The sequence below is a fragment of the Lepidothrix coronata genome, unplaced genomic scaffold (assembly GCF_001604755.1).
Source record: "Lepidothrix coronata isolate B3197 unplaced genomic scaffold, Lepidothrix_coronata-1.0 Scaffold75, whole genome shotgun sequence".
In the NCBI taxonomy this organism is placed as follows: domain Eukaryota; kingdom Metazoa; phylum Chordata; class Aves; order Passeriformes; family Pipridae; genus Lepidothrix; species Lepidothrix coronata.
Window position 1 is genome coordinate 7,546,597 of NW_016690255.1, and position 18,967 is coordinate 7,565,563.

The 18,967-nt window shown below is 41.2% G+C and overlaps 1 protein-coding gene across 2 annotated transcripts in view; it reads right to left on the reverse strand.

The window, feature by feature from the left end:
• The window catches only part of RAB31 (RAB31, member RAS oncogene family), a 66,571-nt gene that overhangs the window by 5,404 nt on the left and 42,200 nt on the right, over positions 1 to 18,967 (reverse strand). For both annotated transcript variants that reach the window (XM_017819598.1, XM_017819599.1), the window contains exons 5-6: positions 18,392 to 18,498; positions 10,297 to 10,406 (exon numbers count right to left, since the gene is read on the reverse strand). In XM_017819598.1, the coding sequence (XP_017675087.1) occupies positions 10,297 to 10,406; positions 18,392 to 18,498 (217 nt within the window). The remainder of the gene's footprint in view (positions 1 to 10,296; positions 10,407 to 18,391; positions 18,499 to 18,967) is intronic.

Sequence of the window (18,967 nt, forward strand, 5' to 3'; positions counted from 1 at the left end):
CTTGGGGGAGTGGTTGTGGGTGGGCAAGTTAAAAGCATTCAGGCAAAATCCAATCCCAAAGCAAAATCTCATCTCTAACACTTGTCTTTAAATTACCTTTGGCCAAGACTATCAAAATTTCGCCTCTATTATTGAGTCAGTTCTGCACAGGTATGTTATACAAAAAAAGTGTGACTTCTGAAGCAGATATCTTTTTTGTACAACTGAATGTGAAAGGGAAAATTCCTCACATTCCTAAGCTGAAGATACAGTATTTGGTCCAAGAGACTGAGAAATGGGTATCTTGAGGGTTGAAGCATGTATAAGCACTGACATTACAATGCTGAACTCTATTCAGGTCACTAAAATATCAACTTTACACCCTGCTTAACATTCTGTTTGGACTTTATGCTTGTAAAGTAAAATAAAAAGCAGAATAGGTGGTTATAGACCCATCTGTTACATGCATTTAGTTCTGTTGGCTTTGTTTGGAGACAGAGAATCCACTAATTCTTAAAACTCTAGAGAATATGAAGAACATAGTATCGGCTTTCCAAGTAGGTACCACTGATGTTGTAGAGACCTGGAGAGAACTTCTGCATTAGGTACCTACTACTTCTAAAGTGCTTTCAATGCAGTCCCAGGTAAAATAAAATCCTGTCAATTTAACTCAGAGCAGAACGTAGCTAAAAAGATTAATCTACAGACACGGTTTCCATAATGTGCCATTAAGCAAACACCCCGTAAACATTTGGTTCTTCTAACGGTCACTTTGGAAACGGAGAGCTTTAACATGCAAAGTAGCCTAACTTTCATCTTAGAACTCCTCATTAAACAATGCTGTTATCTCTATTTGCTTTTCATTCAGAGTTCCATATTTCTTATGAGTTTCAAATCTCTTCTACAGTACTCTCGACGTGTATGCCAAGAAGCAGGCAAACTTATCTTTGAAGCAAAAACCTTGCAGGCTTCAAGGTCAGCAAGTTTGTCCAGTTCAGACCAGGACACAATGTATGTTGTTGAGAATCCCCTGGATTTAATTCACTTTTCAAAACAATAAAACCCACACAGATAACAAGTACAAATAATAAAGACAAAAAAACTCTAGACATATTTGCTGGTTAGTTATTCTGGCCTTTGAACTTAAGTATTGTTTGTCATGAACTAGCCATGTTTTCTGCTGTTTGGATACCACCACCACCACTCCCTTGAGTTCCTTGAACTCAATGCAAGGAAATAAAAGTTTAAACAGTCTAACCTTTTTTCAAGTTTGAGAATATTTTTTTCAGTTTTCTTTCACTTACTATTTCTCTTATTACCAAAATTAATAAACCATCAAGTGAAATCATTTTAATTTTAGTAACAAAACATCCCTGCCCAAGCGGCAGTTACATGAGTAACTATTTTGGAGCACAGAACTCAGTCCAACACCTGAGAACCAGCTCCACAGCAAATGATACAGTGATTTTTCATCAAGCATCAGGGAAAGTGAATAAAAAAATCAGTCAGAAATTTGTTTGATTTATTGTCTTTCCCTAGGCCTCCCTGACAGCTAGTCTCATGGCAGATGCTATACCAGAGAAAGGCTTAAGCAGCACAGAACACTAAGGATGAGCAGTGAAACGCTGAGCCTGCATCCACACTTCCTGCATCTAAACCAGCTCAATCACTATTGCCACCTAAAAGCACTGTGATCATCTCATCTTGTTATTCAGCTCCTGATAAATATGGCATCAATATTGCTGACACCAACTCAAATATAGCTGGCACTGAGTGAGGATCAACAGAGGTCATAAAGTGAATTAATTTTAGAAAGTATATACTCATTTAAAATTTGCATCTCACTGGCATCCATAGTTGCTTTTCCAGACCAATAAAAAATACCCCCATATTAGGTACCGTAAATTAGCATTGCTGTAGGTTATTTCTTTTGTGCAGGTCATGTCAGAAAGGAGCAGCAGTGCTCTGACATCCAGCCATGCAATTCTCATGCTGAAGAGATAAAAAGATTAAGGTAATTCCTCCTCTGTAAAGATAGTCAGCTCAAAAGGACCATGAGAGATTGAACTCATAGAATCATAGAATGGTTTGGAGTAGAAGGGACCTTGATCATCTCGTTCCAAATCCCCCTGCCATAGGCAAGGATGTCATTCATTAGATCAAGTTCCTCAGGGTCCCACTCAACCTGGCATCGAACACTTCAGGGATGGGGCGACCACACCCTCTCGAGGCAACCTATTCTCACCTGTTGCTTAACATAAGATGACAAACTAGACCACAAATAAGAGTCTTTGCTCTGTTTTGCAGAGCAGGGCACAACTAGCCAGCTTGCCAAAGGTCACCAAGACCACACCTTAGGATTCCAGATTAAATGGTTAATCACATAGAGAATGTGTGTACATTTAGCTAATAATTCTGCAACTAAACTGGTGAAATGAGGAACTCAGGGATAAAATATTACTGAGGCAGTATACAAGTCCTACATGGTTTCCCTTGCTGATATTCCTAATAGAGTTGCTGACTGCAATTTAAAAATTTGATTTTGCATTGGTATTATTAAATATATGACTGTATATTTTGGTTTCATTTCACTAAGATTTAGACCATGTTTCACAGATTTTGTGCAACAAAACTGTAACCATGCACCTCCACATATTCCTGCAGAGGTCTTTGTGACCTCCATTATCTCATTCCAGTAAACACACCACAGTGTGTCAAATAATAAGCATCACAAGAGGCTGCTCAAATGTAGGGTTACAGAAGTTGTCAGTTCTGAAGTGAACTATCCAGGTTAACAGGTGAAAAGCACTAAAGCAATTGCATCTCCTCCTTTCTGGCATGTTTGAGCTGGGCTGAGGCAGTCCAGGATGAAGGTCAGAGTCTTCTCCAAAGCCTGGTAGAGTTCCAATTCCTGCTACTGAATCTGAGATTTATTAAGAGATTAATCAGCACTGTGGGCGTTGCTGTTCTGAGAGTGCCAAAGGCAAAGAGATTGGGAAATGGGAGGGTGTGACAAGAGATAAACAAAATGTGAAGGGAGAAAAATGAAAACCGTAGCAAGGGAAGCAAGAGAGACAACAGGGACTGGGTTCAGCTCAGTGAGCAGAACTTGAAGAAAGGCGCATGGGGATTACTTTGCTGGAAGCAGGATGCATCATCACAGTAATAAAAGCTGCTCACTTTGTTCCTTTTGGAATGCAATGCTCCAGTTAGAAGCTGTGACATTCATTAGCTCAGAAAAAGCAGGCTCGGAGTTGAGCTTTATGGTTTTGTTTGGGTTTTTTAACATGAAACTATTTTTATCCTTTACCTATACAAGCCTGCATGAAAGGAAAGGTTGGAAACAGCCTTAAAGCTGAGCGTAAGGAAATAGAAACCCCACAACTGTTAGCATGCTGTCAAAGGGACAAACACAACAGTGCATTGAACAGATACTTGTATAGTGTGGAAACAGATGTGTTGTGATCAACCTGACCTGGCACCTCCAGATGATCAAGTCAACTCCCAAAGAAGCACAGTCCTGCTATCTTAGACAACAATTCTGCTAATGGTAAAAGGCAGAGTGCTGCACCGTGGCTTTCTGTGCATTTCTCTCCATCTTCCCGAAAATCATGTACAGCATAATTTTTACAGGGCTGGAGGAAGGTGAGGTTTTTGTTAATGGAGGATGTGAAATCCATTTCACTCTGCCCCAGAGCAGCAGCCTGGCATCTATCACAGCTCAGGTGAGCTTTTCTAATGGCTCCCCTGAGAAAAGATCAACATTTTCAAGCGGTGATACGACAGCTATACAATGGCCAGAACCTCCTCCTCAAAGTGTCTGCTGTATCACAGCAGTATGAGCCACCGCAAAGCACTGCTCTCTATAAACCTCATTAATAAAGAACAGCCATCTGTGAAGACACGAAAGAATGAAGCAGGCACATCTTATCCAACAGTTTTGGCAGTTTTCTGCACCTGTAGGACTTAAAATAGTCACTCGCCACATCTCCCCAAATCCTTTCACACTTTGAAACCCATTTCACTGCTATTTTAGAAGTTGCCCATGTTCTCACATGGGTCATAAAGCCTGGCCCACTAGTCTGACTCTAGTTTCTTCTTCTCCCCCATATTTATAGTGAAGTAATGTTTTTCCCAGCTGACAGATGACTGCTGTTTACTCTTTACTCATGTTGTAACTTTTCATGCAAGGGAACACATCCTTAAAATAAAATCTGTTGCATAACTAAACACAGTTAACTTGAAATTATTTTAATACTCCTAATAGCACATCTAACAGCATCTCCATGCAAGAAAATAAAGCCTTTGTTTGGTTTGTTTCTTTAAGGCAAAAGCATAGATTGCTGACACTGAGGTTCTTGCTAGGGGAAGCAGCAATACAACTACATTTTGCTCATTTAATGAAAATTTCCAGAAAAAAAACCCCAAAACGTAACAAATATTTTAATCCTGCATGCATCAAAGTAAACAGCAGTAGTCCTAATGACTTTTGTTACTGAGAGATCCAACTCTGATTCAAGGTCCTGCTGTAATTAACTGTGGGCGGTTTCAGTTTATTTACTAGTTTACATTGAGGAGCTCTCCTTGCTTGGAGAGAAATCTCGTACCTCATGTTTAACTTCAGGAGTAGTCCAAAGGTCATTAAGTTTTGCTCCATTCACTAAAATTTGAAATTAAGAGGAGGACTAATCCTATAACACAGGGAACATAAACTGCAAAGAATATAATCTAAAATATAGGTTCAGACAATGTTTTTCAATCCTTTTACACTCCCTACAAAAATTCAATTATGAGTTTGGACTACCTTAAAAACTGGTGCATGTGAATTGCTTTGTAACATAAATGTACTTTATTTTCTTAGAATATCTTTCATAGACCTCTTCAAAGGAATTCACAGATACCTACAAATTAGCAGATAACAGGATGAAAACCACCATACTCATCACTCACAAAGCTTGAAGATCATCCATCTGCAATTCCATCCGTCCAAGTCCATCTGAGTCAGTGCAAACATTGAATGTCTTCTGGAAGGATCCCTTCCCCATTCCAGACAGACACTTCACACCTTCCTCTTTAGATTGTCCAGTAAACAACTGGTTAAACTGTAAACTCTAGAGACTGAGTTTGATTTGTTTTTTTAAATCTCTGAGTATTTCTAGGAAACAAGTATTTGGGTTACATTAAATATTCAATATATGAGCTGCTGGCAAGGCATCAGAAAATCAATAGCTTCATACATTTATAACTGAGCATTTACCACATGAAAGGCTGAATCCCAAGACAGAAACTGGTCTAATTAGGAAGCCTCATCTAGGAAGAACATTCTTATCTGGATTTTTAAACATCACCCTGTCTCTCCTTGTTGTAGTACTAGCATCAGTAAGACCGAGTGTGCTAACCACTCTTTACACACTCTCCATAAATTGATTCTGATAATCTTGTTCCCCACTTCTTTCTCACCCTCAACAGAAGATGCTGAAATGCTTCAATCTTGCCCCCTTTGGTAGCACACTGATCTCCAACATTTGTTGGATGGGGCCCTGAGCAACTTGATCTAGTGGGGGGCACCCCTGCTCATGTCAGGGAATTGGAACTAGATGACCTTTGAGGTCCCTTCCAACCCAAACCATCCTATGGTTCTATGATTTGCCAGACTTAAAAAAAATAACGCATGGATGTAATTTTTTTTGTTGTTGTTTGTTTAGGCACAAGTTTATTTCACATTTCACTTGGCTAGGTATTCTTCAGCAGCTTACTTGTCCCACCACCTGCTCACCTTTGGACCTACTGATGCAGACTAGTATTAGCCTGGGAGGTACAGCCTCAGCTTTGCCATTTACGGAGGATGGCTTTTATGTAAGCTGCTCTTTCGTATCTGGGGCACCTTCACACTGAGGTAACAGGCAACACACACAGGCTGAGGAGAAACAGCTGGGCGTGTACTAGATTTGAATAAGGTAACTAAGGCTTATTTGAGCTGCTAAATGAACAGGTGTCTGAAAATTGCAAGGGTGTGATTGCCACTAAATGATAGTCCACATGGGGCAGCTTGTTTAGTCTTTGAAAACCAGCCAGGCACAAGCAAAGGTCAGTGGACAAAGGTCAGCCCTACAACCAAGAAGGGGCAATATAGAACAAGGTATGGCCCTCTGCACAGGCACAACTTTATTATACTGTGATTGTATAATACATTACTGGCATTTTTGCTGCTGCTAAAGTATAAACTAATTACAGGGAGCCACTGTGCCTATGATTCTTCTAAGGCTGGGAATAAAAAGTTAATAACATTTGATCCTATAGAAACTCAGCTATTAAAAAAGAACTATTGGAATACATGAAAAAAATACTGTTAAGCCTTTTTTATGTCAAAAACCTCTAAAGAAAGACACTGGGAAAAATTTAGCTCAAGTGGGGAATATACAACTGTATTAAAAATATTCTTCTTTACAGAGACATAAATCAGCCACGTGATATTTCACAATCACAGCAAGGTTTCAGTCAGGCACTGATGAATGCAACCAGGGTAAGTGTAGTGGCTTGCCATTTGAAGAAACCAGGAGCTGCAGCCCATCACTCAACTCAGTGCAAACCCTCCAGTGCAGAGAACACTAACTTTGCTGACTTAGGCAAATAAGGCTGAGGAGGCAGATTGAGCATAAGTACACAGACTGCAGAATACCTCTCCTGCCAAATTTGACCCAACCTCAAAAATTCAGAAACTTTTACTGATTCTAGTCATTCACATTTTGCATTTTCTTGATAAGAATTAAGGACAATGAATTTGTATTGAGACTGTGTTATGAAGACATCCCTCTTAGCAGCCAAATCCTCAAATTCTGAGAGAAAACTTATTTTAAAAAATCTTTTAAGCATAATGTAACATAATAATCTTAGAAATTAAGTGATCTGTCTATAATCTCTATCATTTATCCAAGATATTTCTAGTTGTCAGCAAAACATCCCAGTTCCCCTTTTCTTCTTTACACCTTCTTTATATCATTATGATAAGTAAGTTTTTCCCATTATACCATTTCACTCTTTTCATAACAGTATCCCTGGAAAAAAGACAGTTGTTAGACACCTTAGGAAGGAAAAATGTTTATGTTAAAAAAGCCCTGGGAAATGAAAAGCATAAGTAAGCAGGAGGTAAATTGTTTAGCTGAATTAAAATGAAGTCTACACTTTCTGTTTGTGCTATCAATTTCAAGGAGGATTTAATGAAGAAATTCTCCACACATGTTGGAATAGTCTTCCAAATCCAGGCTGTAAAATAGACAACACATACAGTCCAACTACAAAGTTCAAGGTAAACAGAAGCTGCTGCCTGCTGCCTCATTGTTCAGAGGCTGGGAAGCTGCACCATGCCCTTCTACAGCAGCACAAAGAGAAGGGCAGGAGCTCTCAGGCAGCATGAAAGCAAAAAACTAAAGCTGCAACGTGACTTCCAGGGCACCACACAAACAAAATTAGTCAACAGAGCAGGAGACATGACCTATGAAGGATTTCATACACTGAAAAAGCAGAAATGCTGCTATGCAACTTTGGCAGAGACAGACTTTTTTGGAAATTGCACCAAGACTGAAGTGGTGTAAAACATAAGAAAGTTACTTATAAATACCTGCTGCCCAGTCATAACCATACTAATTAATTCTCCTGCTACTCAAGCATTTTTCACTTGGTTTCCACTGTATTTCCACAAACATACACTACCAATTTTCTCCTTTCTCTCCTCTGAGTGCTCAATAAGGTCACAAGTACATCCACTGAGACCAAATATTTCTATATATAGAAATAATTGCCTGTGGAATTAAGTGCACTTGCCTGGGTATCTAGTTCATACTAAACTTAATTTAGCTGATTTTCCTCATCTATTATATCCATTATTAGGGACAGTGCACACTGCCAGCAATGCGTATCAAAGATGGAAACTAATTATCTAATTACGTGGCAAGAACGAGTTCCTCCGCGAGAACATTCACAACCATCAGACGCAGACAAACAAGTAAACTATCACAAGGAAGAACCAGTTCCTCCAGACAGCCATGTCACACACACCTCTTTTTTAAAAGGAGGAAAAAAAAGGTAATGTATTCCAGGAATACTGGTTCTCATTAACCATTTCAAATACATCCCATGTACGTGAAGCAAACACTTGAACAGGCCATATCTCAGGCAAAGTGTGGTAGATAATATCAGCTGATTATGAATATGTGAAATAAAATAAAGTCATTGCAGGGAAACAAGGCTGAGTTTCTGGACATACTATCTCCTAGGTCTCTGCACCCCAGAATAGGATTCACAGAGAAGAGGAGCCACCAGTAATGGAAAAGGGTCAGGTCATGGAGCTCTGAAGAAATCTCAACCCATATAATCTGAGCATGCACAAGGAGCAAGCCAGTGTCACTGTAAGGCTGCTCTTTATCATCCCTATTGTTTTTGAAGGGTTGTGGAGAAAGGTAAATATAATGTCTGTCTTCAAAAAACACAATAATAAGCCATGGATCTACAGGCTGCTTAACCTCACTCTACTTCCCAGGAAAACCACAGAGCAAAACCCTGAGAAGTTGCTTCTGAGCACAAGGTGAAGATGACCAGGACCAAGTCAGTATGGGCTTAGTAAGGGTTAACCATGTGCAACCAACCTCGTTGCCCTAAATGACAGTATGACTGGATCTGTGATCGAAGGAGAGCACTGGATGTTGTCTACCTTGATTTTAGCAAAGCTTTCAATACTTTTCCCTACAGCATCCTGGTACATCCAAGTTGAGATGTTATTGTCTAGATAGGACGACTGTTAGCTGTGTGAGAAATTGGCTGGATCATCATACCCAAAAGGTCAGTGGTTAACAGTACTCATCTACCCCCAGGCCAGTTACAAGTAGAGTACTTTGCTTAATACCTTTTATCAGTGGCCTGATGGACGAAAAAACACACACCCACTTCAACGCTCAGATGATACCCAACTCAGGGGTGTATTCAATATCCTTGAGGGCAGGGCTGCTGTTCAGAGGGTCTTAGGCTGGAGGCAGAGATGGTCAACAGGAACCTTATGTACTTCAGAAAGGACAAATGCCAAGCCCTGCTTGTAGGAAGGAAGAGCCCCTGTCTAAGAGACAGGCTGGGGACTGGCTGTCTGGAAAGCAAATCTGCCAAAAAGAACCTGAGGGCGGCAATCTGAGTATGAGGCAGCAGCATGCCCTGTCAGCAAAGACAGCCAGCAGGATCCTCAGCCATACCCACAAGAGCCAAGACAGAACATCAGATAAAGTGGTTATCTCCTTCTAGATACAGTCTAACATCAGCTGGGTCACACTTGTTTTGGGCCCCCCAAAAAAAAAGTGTTGACAACCTGGCACAAATTCAGAGGAGGGCCACAAGACAGTCAGGGCTGGAGCACTTGCCCTGTGAAGAAAGGCTGACAAAACAGGGCCAGTTCAGCCTGGAGATAAAATGGCTTTAGTGGACCACAAAGCTGTTTGTCAGTACCTGTGGGAAAGGCTGCTAAGAAGACTGAATCAGGCTCTTTAGTGAGGTGCGTCCAGGAAAAGGAGCTATGGTGGCTGTGAATTGAATCAGGATATGTTCTGGCTTGATACAACAGGGTGGGGATGTCACTGTGAGGACTATTTAAATACTGGACTCAGCTGCCCAAAGAGGTTGTGGAACCTCTGCTCTGGGGTCCAGCCAAACAATGGCCCAAGCACCCTGGTCTGAATTCACTATCAAGTCTGTCTGGAACAGGAAGTTGGACTAAAGGTCTTGTGAGGTCCTTTCCAGCCTGAAAAGTCCTTCCCACTTGCAGACAGAGACCAACACCGGAACCCCTAAAAGGCAGACTAAATGAGAAATTTTTTCTTCTTCTCATGACAAGTGTTAGTTTCATCACGTTTAAAAGGCCTGGAAAGAAATTTACGTTGGGGCTGTTTTTTAAACGGATTCCACTGCAATAACTACTTTTTACTTATCAATGTCCTCCAGGAGCATTTATCAACATTTAAGTTTTTATCAACATAATTGTAAGATCAACAGAATTGCCTTTACAGCAGGCTTCATCTGAAACAGAAGATGTGACCCAGGTCAGGGTTTATATACAGATTTAGAATGAACAGGCTTATCCTGTATCTATTATGTTTTGCTCTGGCGTATTCAAAGTTTTTCTTAGTTTACCTGTGCATAAACAGCAGCCATACAACCAGCTCAGTGGGATTTACTGATGTCCTTGGGAAAGTAGTTTATAGATCCAAAACAAACTGCTATTTTCAGAAGACCCCTGAATAACCAAAATGAATTAATTAACTAAAAGGAACATTTACTTACTGATTCCTTGGAAAAGTTCTTCAATATTAACAGCATTCTTTGCACTGGTTTCAACAACAATTGCACCTATAGATTCTGCATATTCTTTGGCATCCTTCATAGGAACCTCCCTACAAAAAAGAAAAAATTAAGACATTTACGAATAAAAGAAGTCAAATTAAATAAAAAAAACTGGGGGGGACACACCCAACCTCAAACACAGCCTGATCAGAAAAGCATTAATATGCTTTTCTTCTTGGTAAAAGTAATACTATCTTTCTTCATATGGCATTTAGATCATCATATTCAAAATATTAACATTTCAACAGTGATCAATCTGCAGATTTCTGAGACTTGCTGCTGACTTCATGCCTTGAAAGAAAGAAGATAATTTAAATGACAACCCATTTGTTTGTATTTTAAGCTTGATTTCGATAAGAAAAGCATTAAAATGCTTGAGAAAAGACACACAACTCTGCTGATCCAGGCAGCAACCAGCACTCTCCACATACCAACTGTTCAAACAAGATAGGGTACGAATGTTGTGGATGAAAGCGATAAGAGCATCGCATGTCTTGGTCTTTACAGCAAGGAAACGAGAGATTCTCAAATAAATATGAAAGCACATCAGCAACAGCGAGTGAGTGTCAGCTATTCTGTGCCTTGTCACCAAAGTGACATCACCTTAAAATCACTGGTAGAACGCCCTCATTTTGTAGCCAATACTTCACATGTCAAAAGCTGGTAAATGTAGTTTACAACGTACAATAAACTTCCGCTTCAGGCAAGCAAGCCCCATGCTGACCTTGTATCTGCCTGAGCCAAGTGGCAAAGATGGATCTGCCTGTGTCTGCTGCTGTCTGTAACCACCTCCATTCCTAATTTCTGAGCAACAGCTGAGAATCTGAGAGACTGAACAAGCTAACAGGCACCCAAGGTATACCCAATTAGGGGAGCACATGTTGAAACACCAGGCTGCCAGCATGACTGTTCAATACATCAAGTGTTGTTTTTGTGGCTTTATAGATGTCTGTTACACATGCAGAATTTACACCAACTCCTTCACCCCACACCTCTGATATACCAACCCAGACTCCTCAACAATTTCCTCCAAGCCTGAGTGCCTTGGACTTTAATAGAAGGTACCTACATGGGATCACAGCAACACAATTTCATTATTAGCTTATGGAGCTGTATGTTTTAAATAAATCAGATCTGCTGCTCATGGGAAACAGGGAGAGAGCCAGAATAATTGCCAGATTTATGACAAATCTTTTTCAAAAAAGTAGCCTACAATTCCAACATCTGGATTCAGAGCTTGTTTCTATTACTTGCTTCTTTGTATTGTCTTTATATGGCAGAAGACACAGGGAAGGCAGCATTCCCCTTACTAATTCTGAAATGGCACCTTGGCCTTTATTATGAAAGATACTACTATTTGCAGATAAGAATAAAGGAACTTAACTACATAACATAATATTCAAACAACAGTAAAGGAAGAAATTTGAAAGCATAAGGTTATGTAAGGAAGACTGTCAACTTGTGTAATTTGGATAAGAAAGCAAACTTCAGGAGTCAAGGAAACAGTAATGCAGCAGCAAGTAACAATATTCCAAGGAAGCATCACAAAACTTTGTAGCTTTCTCTGATAACATTTTTAAAGGAAGCTATTCATGTCCACAGCACATTGGCAATAAGCGTCATGCCATCCAGTGCTGCCGGCATCAAAAAGGCTGCATACATCAAGTGGACTCATCATAATCTGGATGTCAGCACTGTTAAGATGTTACCTTGTCAGAAAGGAAAAGTACAAATGCTGGAACTCTAAGAAAAGCGATGACTACACACAAGATCGGGAGAAGAGGGAAGAAGGCAACAACCATCACTGGAGTACTGAGCAAGTGTTATTCCAAGGCTACAGTAAAAGTTAGAGGAATAACTTTTAGAATCATCACAGAATGGTTTGGGTTAGAAGGGACCTTAAAGTTTGAAATTCCCTGCCATGGGCAGGGAGACCTTTCACTAGACCAGGTTGCTCAAGGCCTCATCCAACCTGGTCTTGAACACTTCCAGAAGTGGAGCATCCACTGCTTCTCTGGGCAACCTGTTCCAGTATCTCATCACCCTAATAATAAGAATTCCTTCCTAACATCTAATCCAAACCTACTTTCAGTTTGAAACCGTCTCCCCTTGTTCTGTCACTACATGCCCTTATAAACAGTGTCTCTCCACCTTCTTTGTAGGCTCCCTTCAGGTACTGGAAGACCACAATTAGGTCACGCTGAAGTCTCCTCTTCTCCCAGTTCTCTCAGCCTTGCCTCATAGGACAGATGCTCCATGTCTTTACTCATTCTTGGTGGCCCTCTTCCGGACTCACTCCAACAGGTGAATGTCCATCCTGTGCTGGGGACCCCAGAGCTGGATGCAGCACTCCAGGTGGGGTATCACAAGAGCAGAGTAGAGGGGCAGAATCATCTCCCTTGACCTACTGGCCCCGTTGCTTGTGATGCAGCCCAGGACACAATTGGCTTTCTGGTCTGCAAGTGCACACTGCCAGCTCATGTCCAGCCTCTCATCCATCAGCATCCCCAAGGCCTTCTTGGCAAGGCTGCTCTTGATCTGTTCATCCCCAGCCTGTATTGATACTGGGGGCTGCCCTGACCTGGTAGAAGGTGCAGCACCTTATACTTGGTCTTGTTAAACCTCATGAGCTTCCCATGCGCCCACCTCTTGAGCTTGTCCAGGTCCCTCTGGATGGCATCCCATCCTTCAGGTGTGCCAATACCACCACTCAGCATGGTGTTATCAGCAAACTGCTGAGGGTGCACTTGATTCCTTCATCTATGTCATTAATGAAGATATTAAATAACACCGGTCCCAATGCAGATCCCTGAGGGACACCACTTGTCACTGGTGTCCATTGGGACTCTGAGCCGTTGACCACTACCCTGTGGACGTGACTGTTTAACCAATTCCCTATCCATCGAACAGTCCACAAGTCGAATCCATCTCTCCAGTTTAGAGAGAAGGATGTTGTGGGGGACCGTGTCAAAGCTTTATAGAAGTCCAGATAAATGACATCTGTAGCCCCTCCCATGTCCACTGATGTCATCACTCCATCATAAAAGGCCACTAGGTTGGTCAGGCAGAACTTTCCCTTGGTGAAGCTGTGCTGGCTGTCCTGAGTCACCTTTTTGTCCTCCATGTACTTTAACACAGCTTCTAGGAGAATATGTTCCATGATCTTCCCAGGCACAGAGCTGAGGTTGACAGGTCAGTAGTTCCCAGGGTCCTCCTTTCTAGCCTTTTTTAAAATGGGTACAATGCTTCCCTATTCCAGTCACCTAGGACTTCATGACTTTTCAAATATCATGGAGTATGGCTTGGCAAATACATAGCCAATTCCTTCAGGACTCTGGGATGCATCTCATTGGGTCCCATAGACTTACATAAGTTCAGGTTCCTCAGGTGGACATGAACCTGATCTTTCCTTACAGTGGGAGTGTGGCAGTTTGAGCCACATTAGAAATCCAAAATCCAATTTTCAGGCTTCCTTCCCACCCCTTCTCACAATTTATCCTAACACCAGAGAGAAACTTTCAGACCAGAGGCTTCTGTAGGGGAAGGGGGAAGTGTATACATTTATTTACACAAATAAATATACTGTACTGTACAAACTAAAAGCAACTACATATATATATTTACATTTCTGTCAGTCCTTTTAGCCCCTTCCTTTAACTTTAGTCCAGAAAGAAGCTTTTCAAGGCTGGAAAGTAACCAGTCCCTCTTGTGGGAGTGTTCTGGGCCTGAACGCTCCCCCCTCACCAAGTTCCAGTTGTTTGTTGCGGTCTCTCCTCCTCATGAAGTCCAAGAAGATAGCTTTGAGTCCTTGCTCTTCTGCTGCTGTGTGATTTCTCTCTCTCTGCTTCATACCTGGGTTCGTAGGCTGCTGCAGTGTAGTTCAGCTTATCAAGCATCTGTGTCCTGGAATGTTGATTCCTCCTTCGGGTTTCCGGCTGTCCTGCATTTTAGTTCACGGCAGAGATCCTCCGGGCCGCTCTCTATCGGGGGTCCGTCTCCAATTCTTGCCTGGGATTTTCTCCCTAGCAATCGAGCCTCCTCCGGCCCGTCCACTTGGCTCTGCTCCAATGCTGAGCCTCACATCCACTCTCACTAAACAGCGAGAGGGAAAAAAACAGCCCTCCTCTGCAGCTTGGCTGCAAAGGTGGAGGGGAAAGAAGAAGAGGGCCTGGCCACAGGGCCTGTCTCTCTCTCTCTCTCTCTCCCACTTACCAGTTGTTTGTGAGTCGCAACCCTCACAAACATGCACTCATTCCAATGCTGTCTCTAACTCTGGCCTAGGCAGAGTTAGGGGGGCCACAGGGCTCCCCTCTTCCCCCCGGAGGGGGAGAGAGGGAGCCCAGCCACCCCCTGGCCTTCTCCACCTACATGCAGCAGACACCAACAGCAAAACAACCAAGACCAGAACTGCCAACCACTTCCAGTGCTGTGATATATGATTTTCGAGCAAAAGCGAACAACATGGACGGTGATTGGCTCTCCAGGGAACACTGCCCTGGCACCCAATCACCTCTGAGCCCCTGAACTCTCAAGGGGGGCCAATTTCAAACTATGACAGGGAGGGACTTTGATTCCCCACTCCCCATCCTGCTGTTCATCAACTCAAGAGGTTGGGAAGAGAGGCTGCCATTGAAGACTGAGGCAAAAAAGTTGTTTGAGTACCTCAGCCTTTTCCTTGTCCATTGTTACCAGTTTTCCAATGCTATTTATCAGAGGGAGTACGCCTTCTTTAACCTTCCTTTCCTGGTTAGCATATCAGTAGAAGCCCTTCCTGTTATTCTTTGCGTTCTTTGCCAGGTTCAGTACCAACTTCACCTTGGCCCTCCTCACCCCATCCCTACACAACCATATTTCACCTCTATACTCTTCCCAGAATACTTGTCCTTGTTTCCTCTCTCTGTGCATTTGCTTCTTTCCCTTTCGTTTGACCAGCAGTACCCTACTCAGCCATGCTGGTCTCTTGCCTTCCTTGCCTGATTTCTTGCTCCTGAGGATTGCCAGCTCTTGCATTCTATGGAAGACCTCCTTAAAGATCTGCTAGCTCTGTTCCATTCTGTTCTGAAAGACGTCAATTATTTCATTTTATCCTTTCCAAATTATTCTATTGACTTAATCTCCCTTGAGATTTTCTGAATAATTAGTGAATGAAGAAGTATTCTGGATGCATGGAGTGAAGATCTGAGCATGAAATTCTGCTGAATTCTCTTAATCAGGGATTTCCAGTGAACATAATTTGTTAAGATGCACCACATTTTAAGGGAAGTGAACACTTCTTAGTTGCTGTTATGACTATTGACTTCTACAATGCTCAAAGAAGTATTTTGGACACTTACAACATTTTAGCATTGAAGTTACAGCTCCTGTCTTTGAAATAACTTTTTAGTAACCTGTCAGAACAACAGGACACATATCAGAAGAAAGTATGACTATTACTTAAAAGTATGCTGAACACTCAGCAGTAAATAGAGTTGACAATACTACAACAAAGATAAGGATTTATACTTAATAAAATTGCTTGCCTATCTGTAGAAATTCCTTCAAAGTGGAGAATAAATTTACTTCAACAGAGCACCAAAAACTGATGATAGTCCATTAACAACACTGAGGAAAAGCAGCACGACCCATAAGTGTCCCAAATACATCTTGGAAGCTTAAAACCAGATTCTAGATGCTAATCGAGGAGGGTAACATGGTCAATGATTATGAGAAATAGTGTTAGTCTTTTCCCAAAGGAAGATAATCAGTTCTTATTGCTTACATTCATTCCTCCTGACATTATCTCCTACACTCATAGAGATGGCAGAATCAAATCAACTTGAACTGGGTCAGCTTGTCCTCTTTTGCATCTATTCGTGTTGGTCTTAAAAGCAGCTGTCTCTCTCTGATATCCAGCAAAACATCTGCCAAAAGCTCTACAAAACCAAAGAGAGATGCCAAAAATGCATACAAACAGCAGCTTCCTCCTGTGCGCTCACATCATCTTATTTTTAAATTCTCTGTGCCTGAAGGCATGCATTGGAATCAATCATTGGAAACAATCTGATAAACTGCTGACACATTTCACCTAAAATCATTTTTAGTGAAGTAAATCTCAAGACATAAAGCAGACAGAGAATGCATACAGCTGCATGCATTGCATAAACAATCAGATTTCTGCAAGAACTGTGAAAATATATCATGTATGAGATAGTCTGCTCTCTATTTTTTCCACCAACATCTCTTTAGTTGGGCATCACTGGATGACTTTAGAAAGAAAAAAGATAGGGGATGCAGAAAGAAAAACTGCACAGAAAAATGTTCCCAAAACTATTCATAACTACAGGGAGAAAAAGCCCTCTTCCTAAAAAAAAAAAAAAATCAAAAAAATTAAGAGACATTAGCTCATGGAGTACGCTGAGGACCATTCACACAGCAAAACAATTTGCACAAGGAAGAGCTGTACTGGCTGAACAGAACAGGAGCAAGAATTAGGTGATCAGCAATGAGTATACTACAGGTAGTGGTTGATAATAATGTTGTGAGAAGATCACACTCACTCTGTGAGGAATGCCAGTACTCCCACAACATTTCTGGGGTGCAGGTTTTTCTTCATGTCCTCAAGTCAATCCACCTCTGGTGGAACTGCATTTAAAAGCTAGCTGCCATGGCAAATGCTTCCAAAAGCAGGGGGAGAGCTGGTTATGGATTCATTTGCAATTGGTATCATGTGTCACAATCTCCAAACTTATTACCCTCGAGTTAATCTGGCTATTGTATCGCTGGAAACACTTAAGCGATAAATTTAAAGTGACTTTCAGGGCAACCAAAAACTGAGATTTGTGCTAACCGGTTTTTTGTTTTATTGTTGTAATTGTCCTTTCCTCTTGGAAACCTTTGGGTTTGTCTTTTAGGACTCAGTTTCACCATGTTGACAAGCATATCACAAAATCACGCAGGAGATGACAATATGCCACCTGTGTCCCCACTTCTTAGCCCAACAGAAACTAGGAGTCTCCTAGAATCAGAGTTTGTTCACTATTTACAGAAAGCAGTGACTTGCAGTTTTGTGTTGTTTCATGGATGACAGTAGCAGGGGGAAGAACAAAGGAAAAAAAAAAAAACCAAACCAAAACCCACACAGGTCCTATCCTTATATGGGCCTTGATTCAACAAAGCACTGCATCACTTACTTCAACTTACACATGTGCTCCAGGGCTCTGGTGAACCTGGGCCAAAGTGTGATTATACAAGAGGGGAATATATTTGACCAACCATGAGAGCCTATAAGGTTCTAAGAGGACAGCATCAAATATAGTCTTTGAGTATGTGCTCTTAGCTGAAGCAAGAAATAATAGTCATGGACTGACACAAGGAATCACTACTGTACAGCAGAATGTGCTTCCATTTCCTGAAAGGATAAATGTAAATCCAAATCAAGATAACAAGCAGAAGAGTGATTCCAGCTTCACTAGCATTCCAAATAGCATCATCTCAGCTCTTCTGCACAAGCGTGGATTCAACCCTCCCCTTTTTTCCCAGAAGGTTCTTTGCTTCATGCAGATGACAAGCTTTACTTGATGTTATGCTACTAAGAAAACCAAGAATACACTTTCTACATCCAGTGTTATGGGACAGTTTCAGTTGTCGCAAAGCACAATTCTTAAAGCTCTCTGAATAACACTTTTTTACCTTAGGCCCATCCTTCTAGCTTTACACTGTTGGTTTTGCTCATCCCTTATCACATTCTGCACATTTGAACTGAATGGAAGGGGTAAAAAATAAAACAGAATACTTTTTCATTTCCAGTGGTTCAAAAGCTAAAGGTTGTAGAGATTATACAAACACAGGGGAAGGGCAGTAAAAGAGAGGTTAAAAAAGTACATAATTCAAATTGTGCTGTTGTTCTTGAGGTTTTGCATCGCTAGAATCATTGGTGTTAGAAAGAACCAATACAGCTGGCCAAAATTATATACTATTATAACAATGAAAGAAATTGTTACCTGAAGTAAAGAAACAATATAGTTACTGCAGTGAAAGCAACAACAAAAATTATTACCTGATATCAGAAAGATCACATTTGTTTCCAGCAATGGCCATTACAATGTTTTCAGGACCATGTTCTTTTAGTTCTTTCACCCATTTCTTCAAAGTATGAAATGAATCCTAAGTCAGAGAAATAACAAAGTAAGTTAACAGCCTACTCTCTATCAATGTGTTTGCTTATTTTTCAAGTAGAGGAACACAGCTTTGACAGTATTAATGAAATAATTATATAGATCACAAAACTGAAAAATCATTGATGTATCTGTGCAATCTGCTTTTCAAGATTTAGGTTATAAGACTTCTTCAAATTAATTCTTGAACTTGGATATTTCCCTCTTTGCTGCCTCCCCCTCCTCCTCACCCCAAAAGCAGCACCGAACATTGAATTTTCAGCGATGAAGAAACTAACCCAGTTCTTGTAAGTTTGGATAGTAGCTAATTTCCTTCACTTTCAATATGAGCTTCATTTGTCTAATTTCAACTTCTGCCCAGTGGATAATTCTCTCAACCACTGTCAAATTTTCGGTAACATCTAGGAGAGCTTCCACAGTGCTGCCCTCCCCGCTGCATTTCCAAATTTGTGACCTGC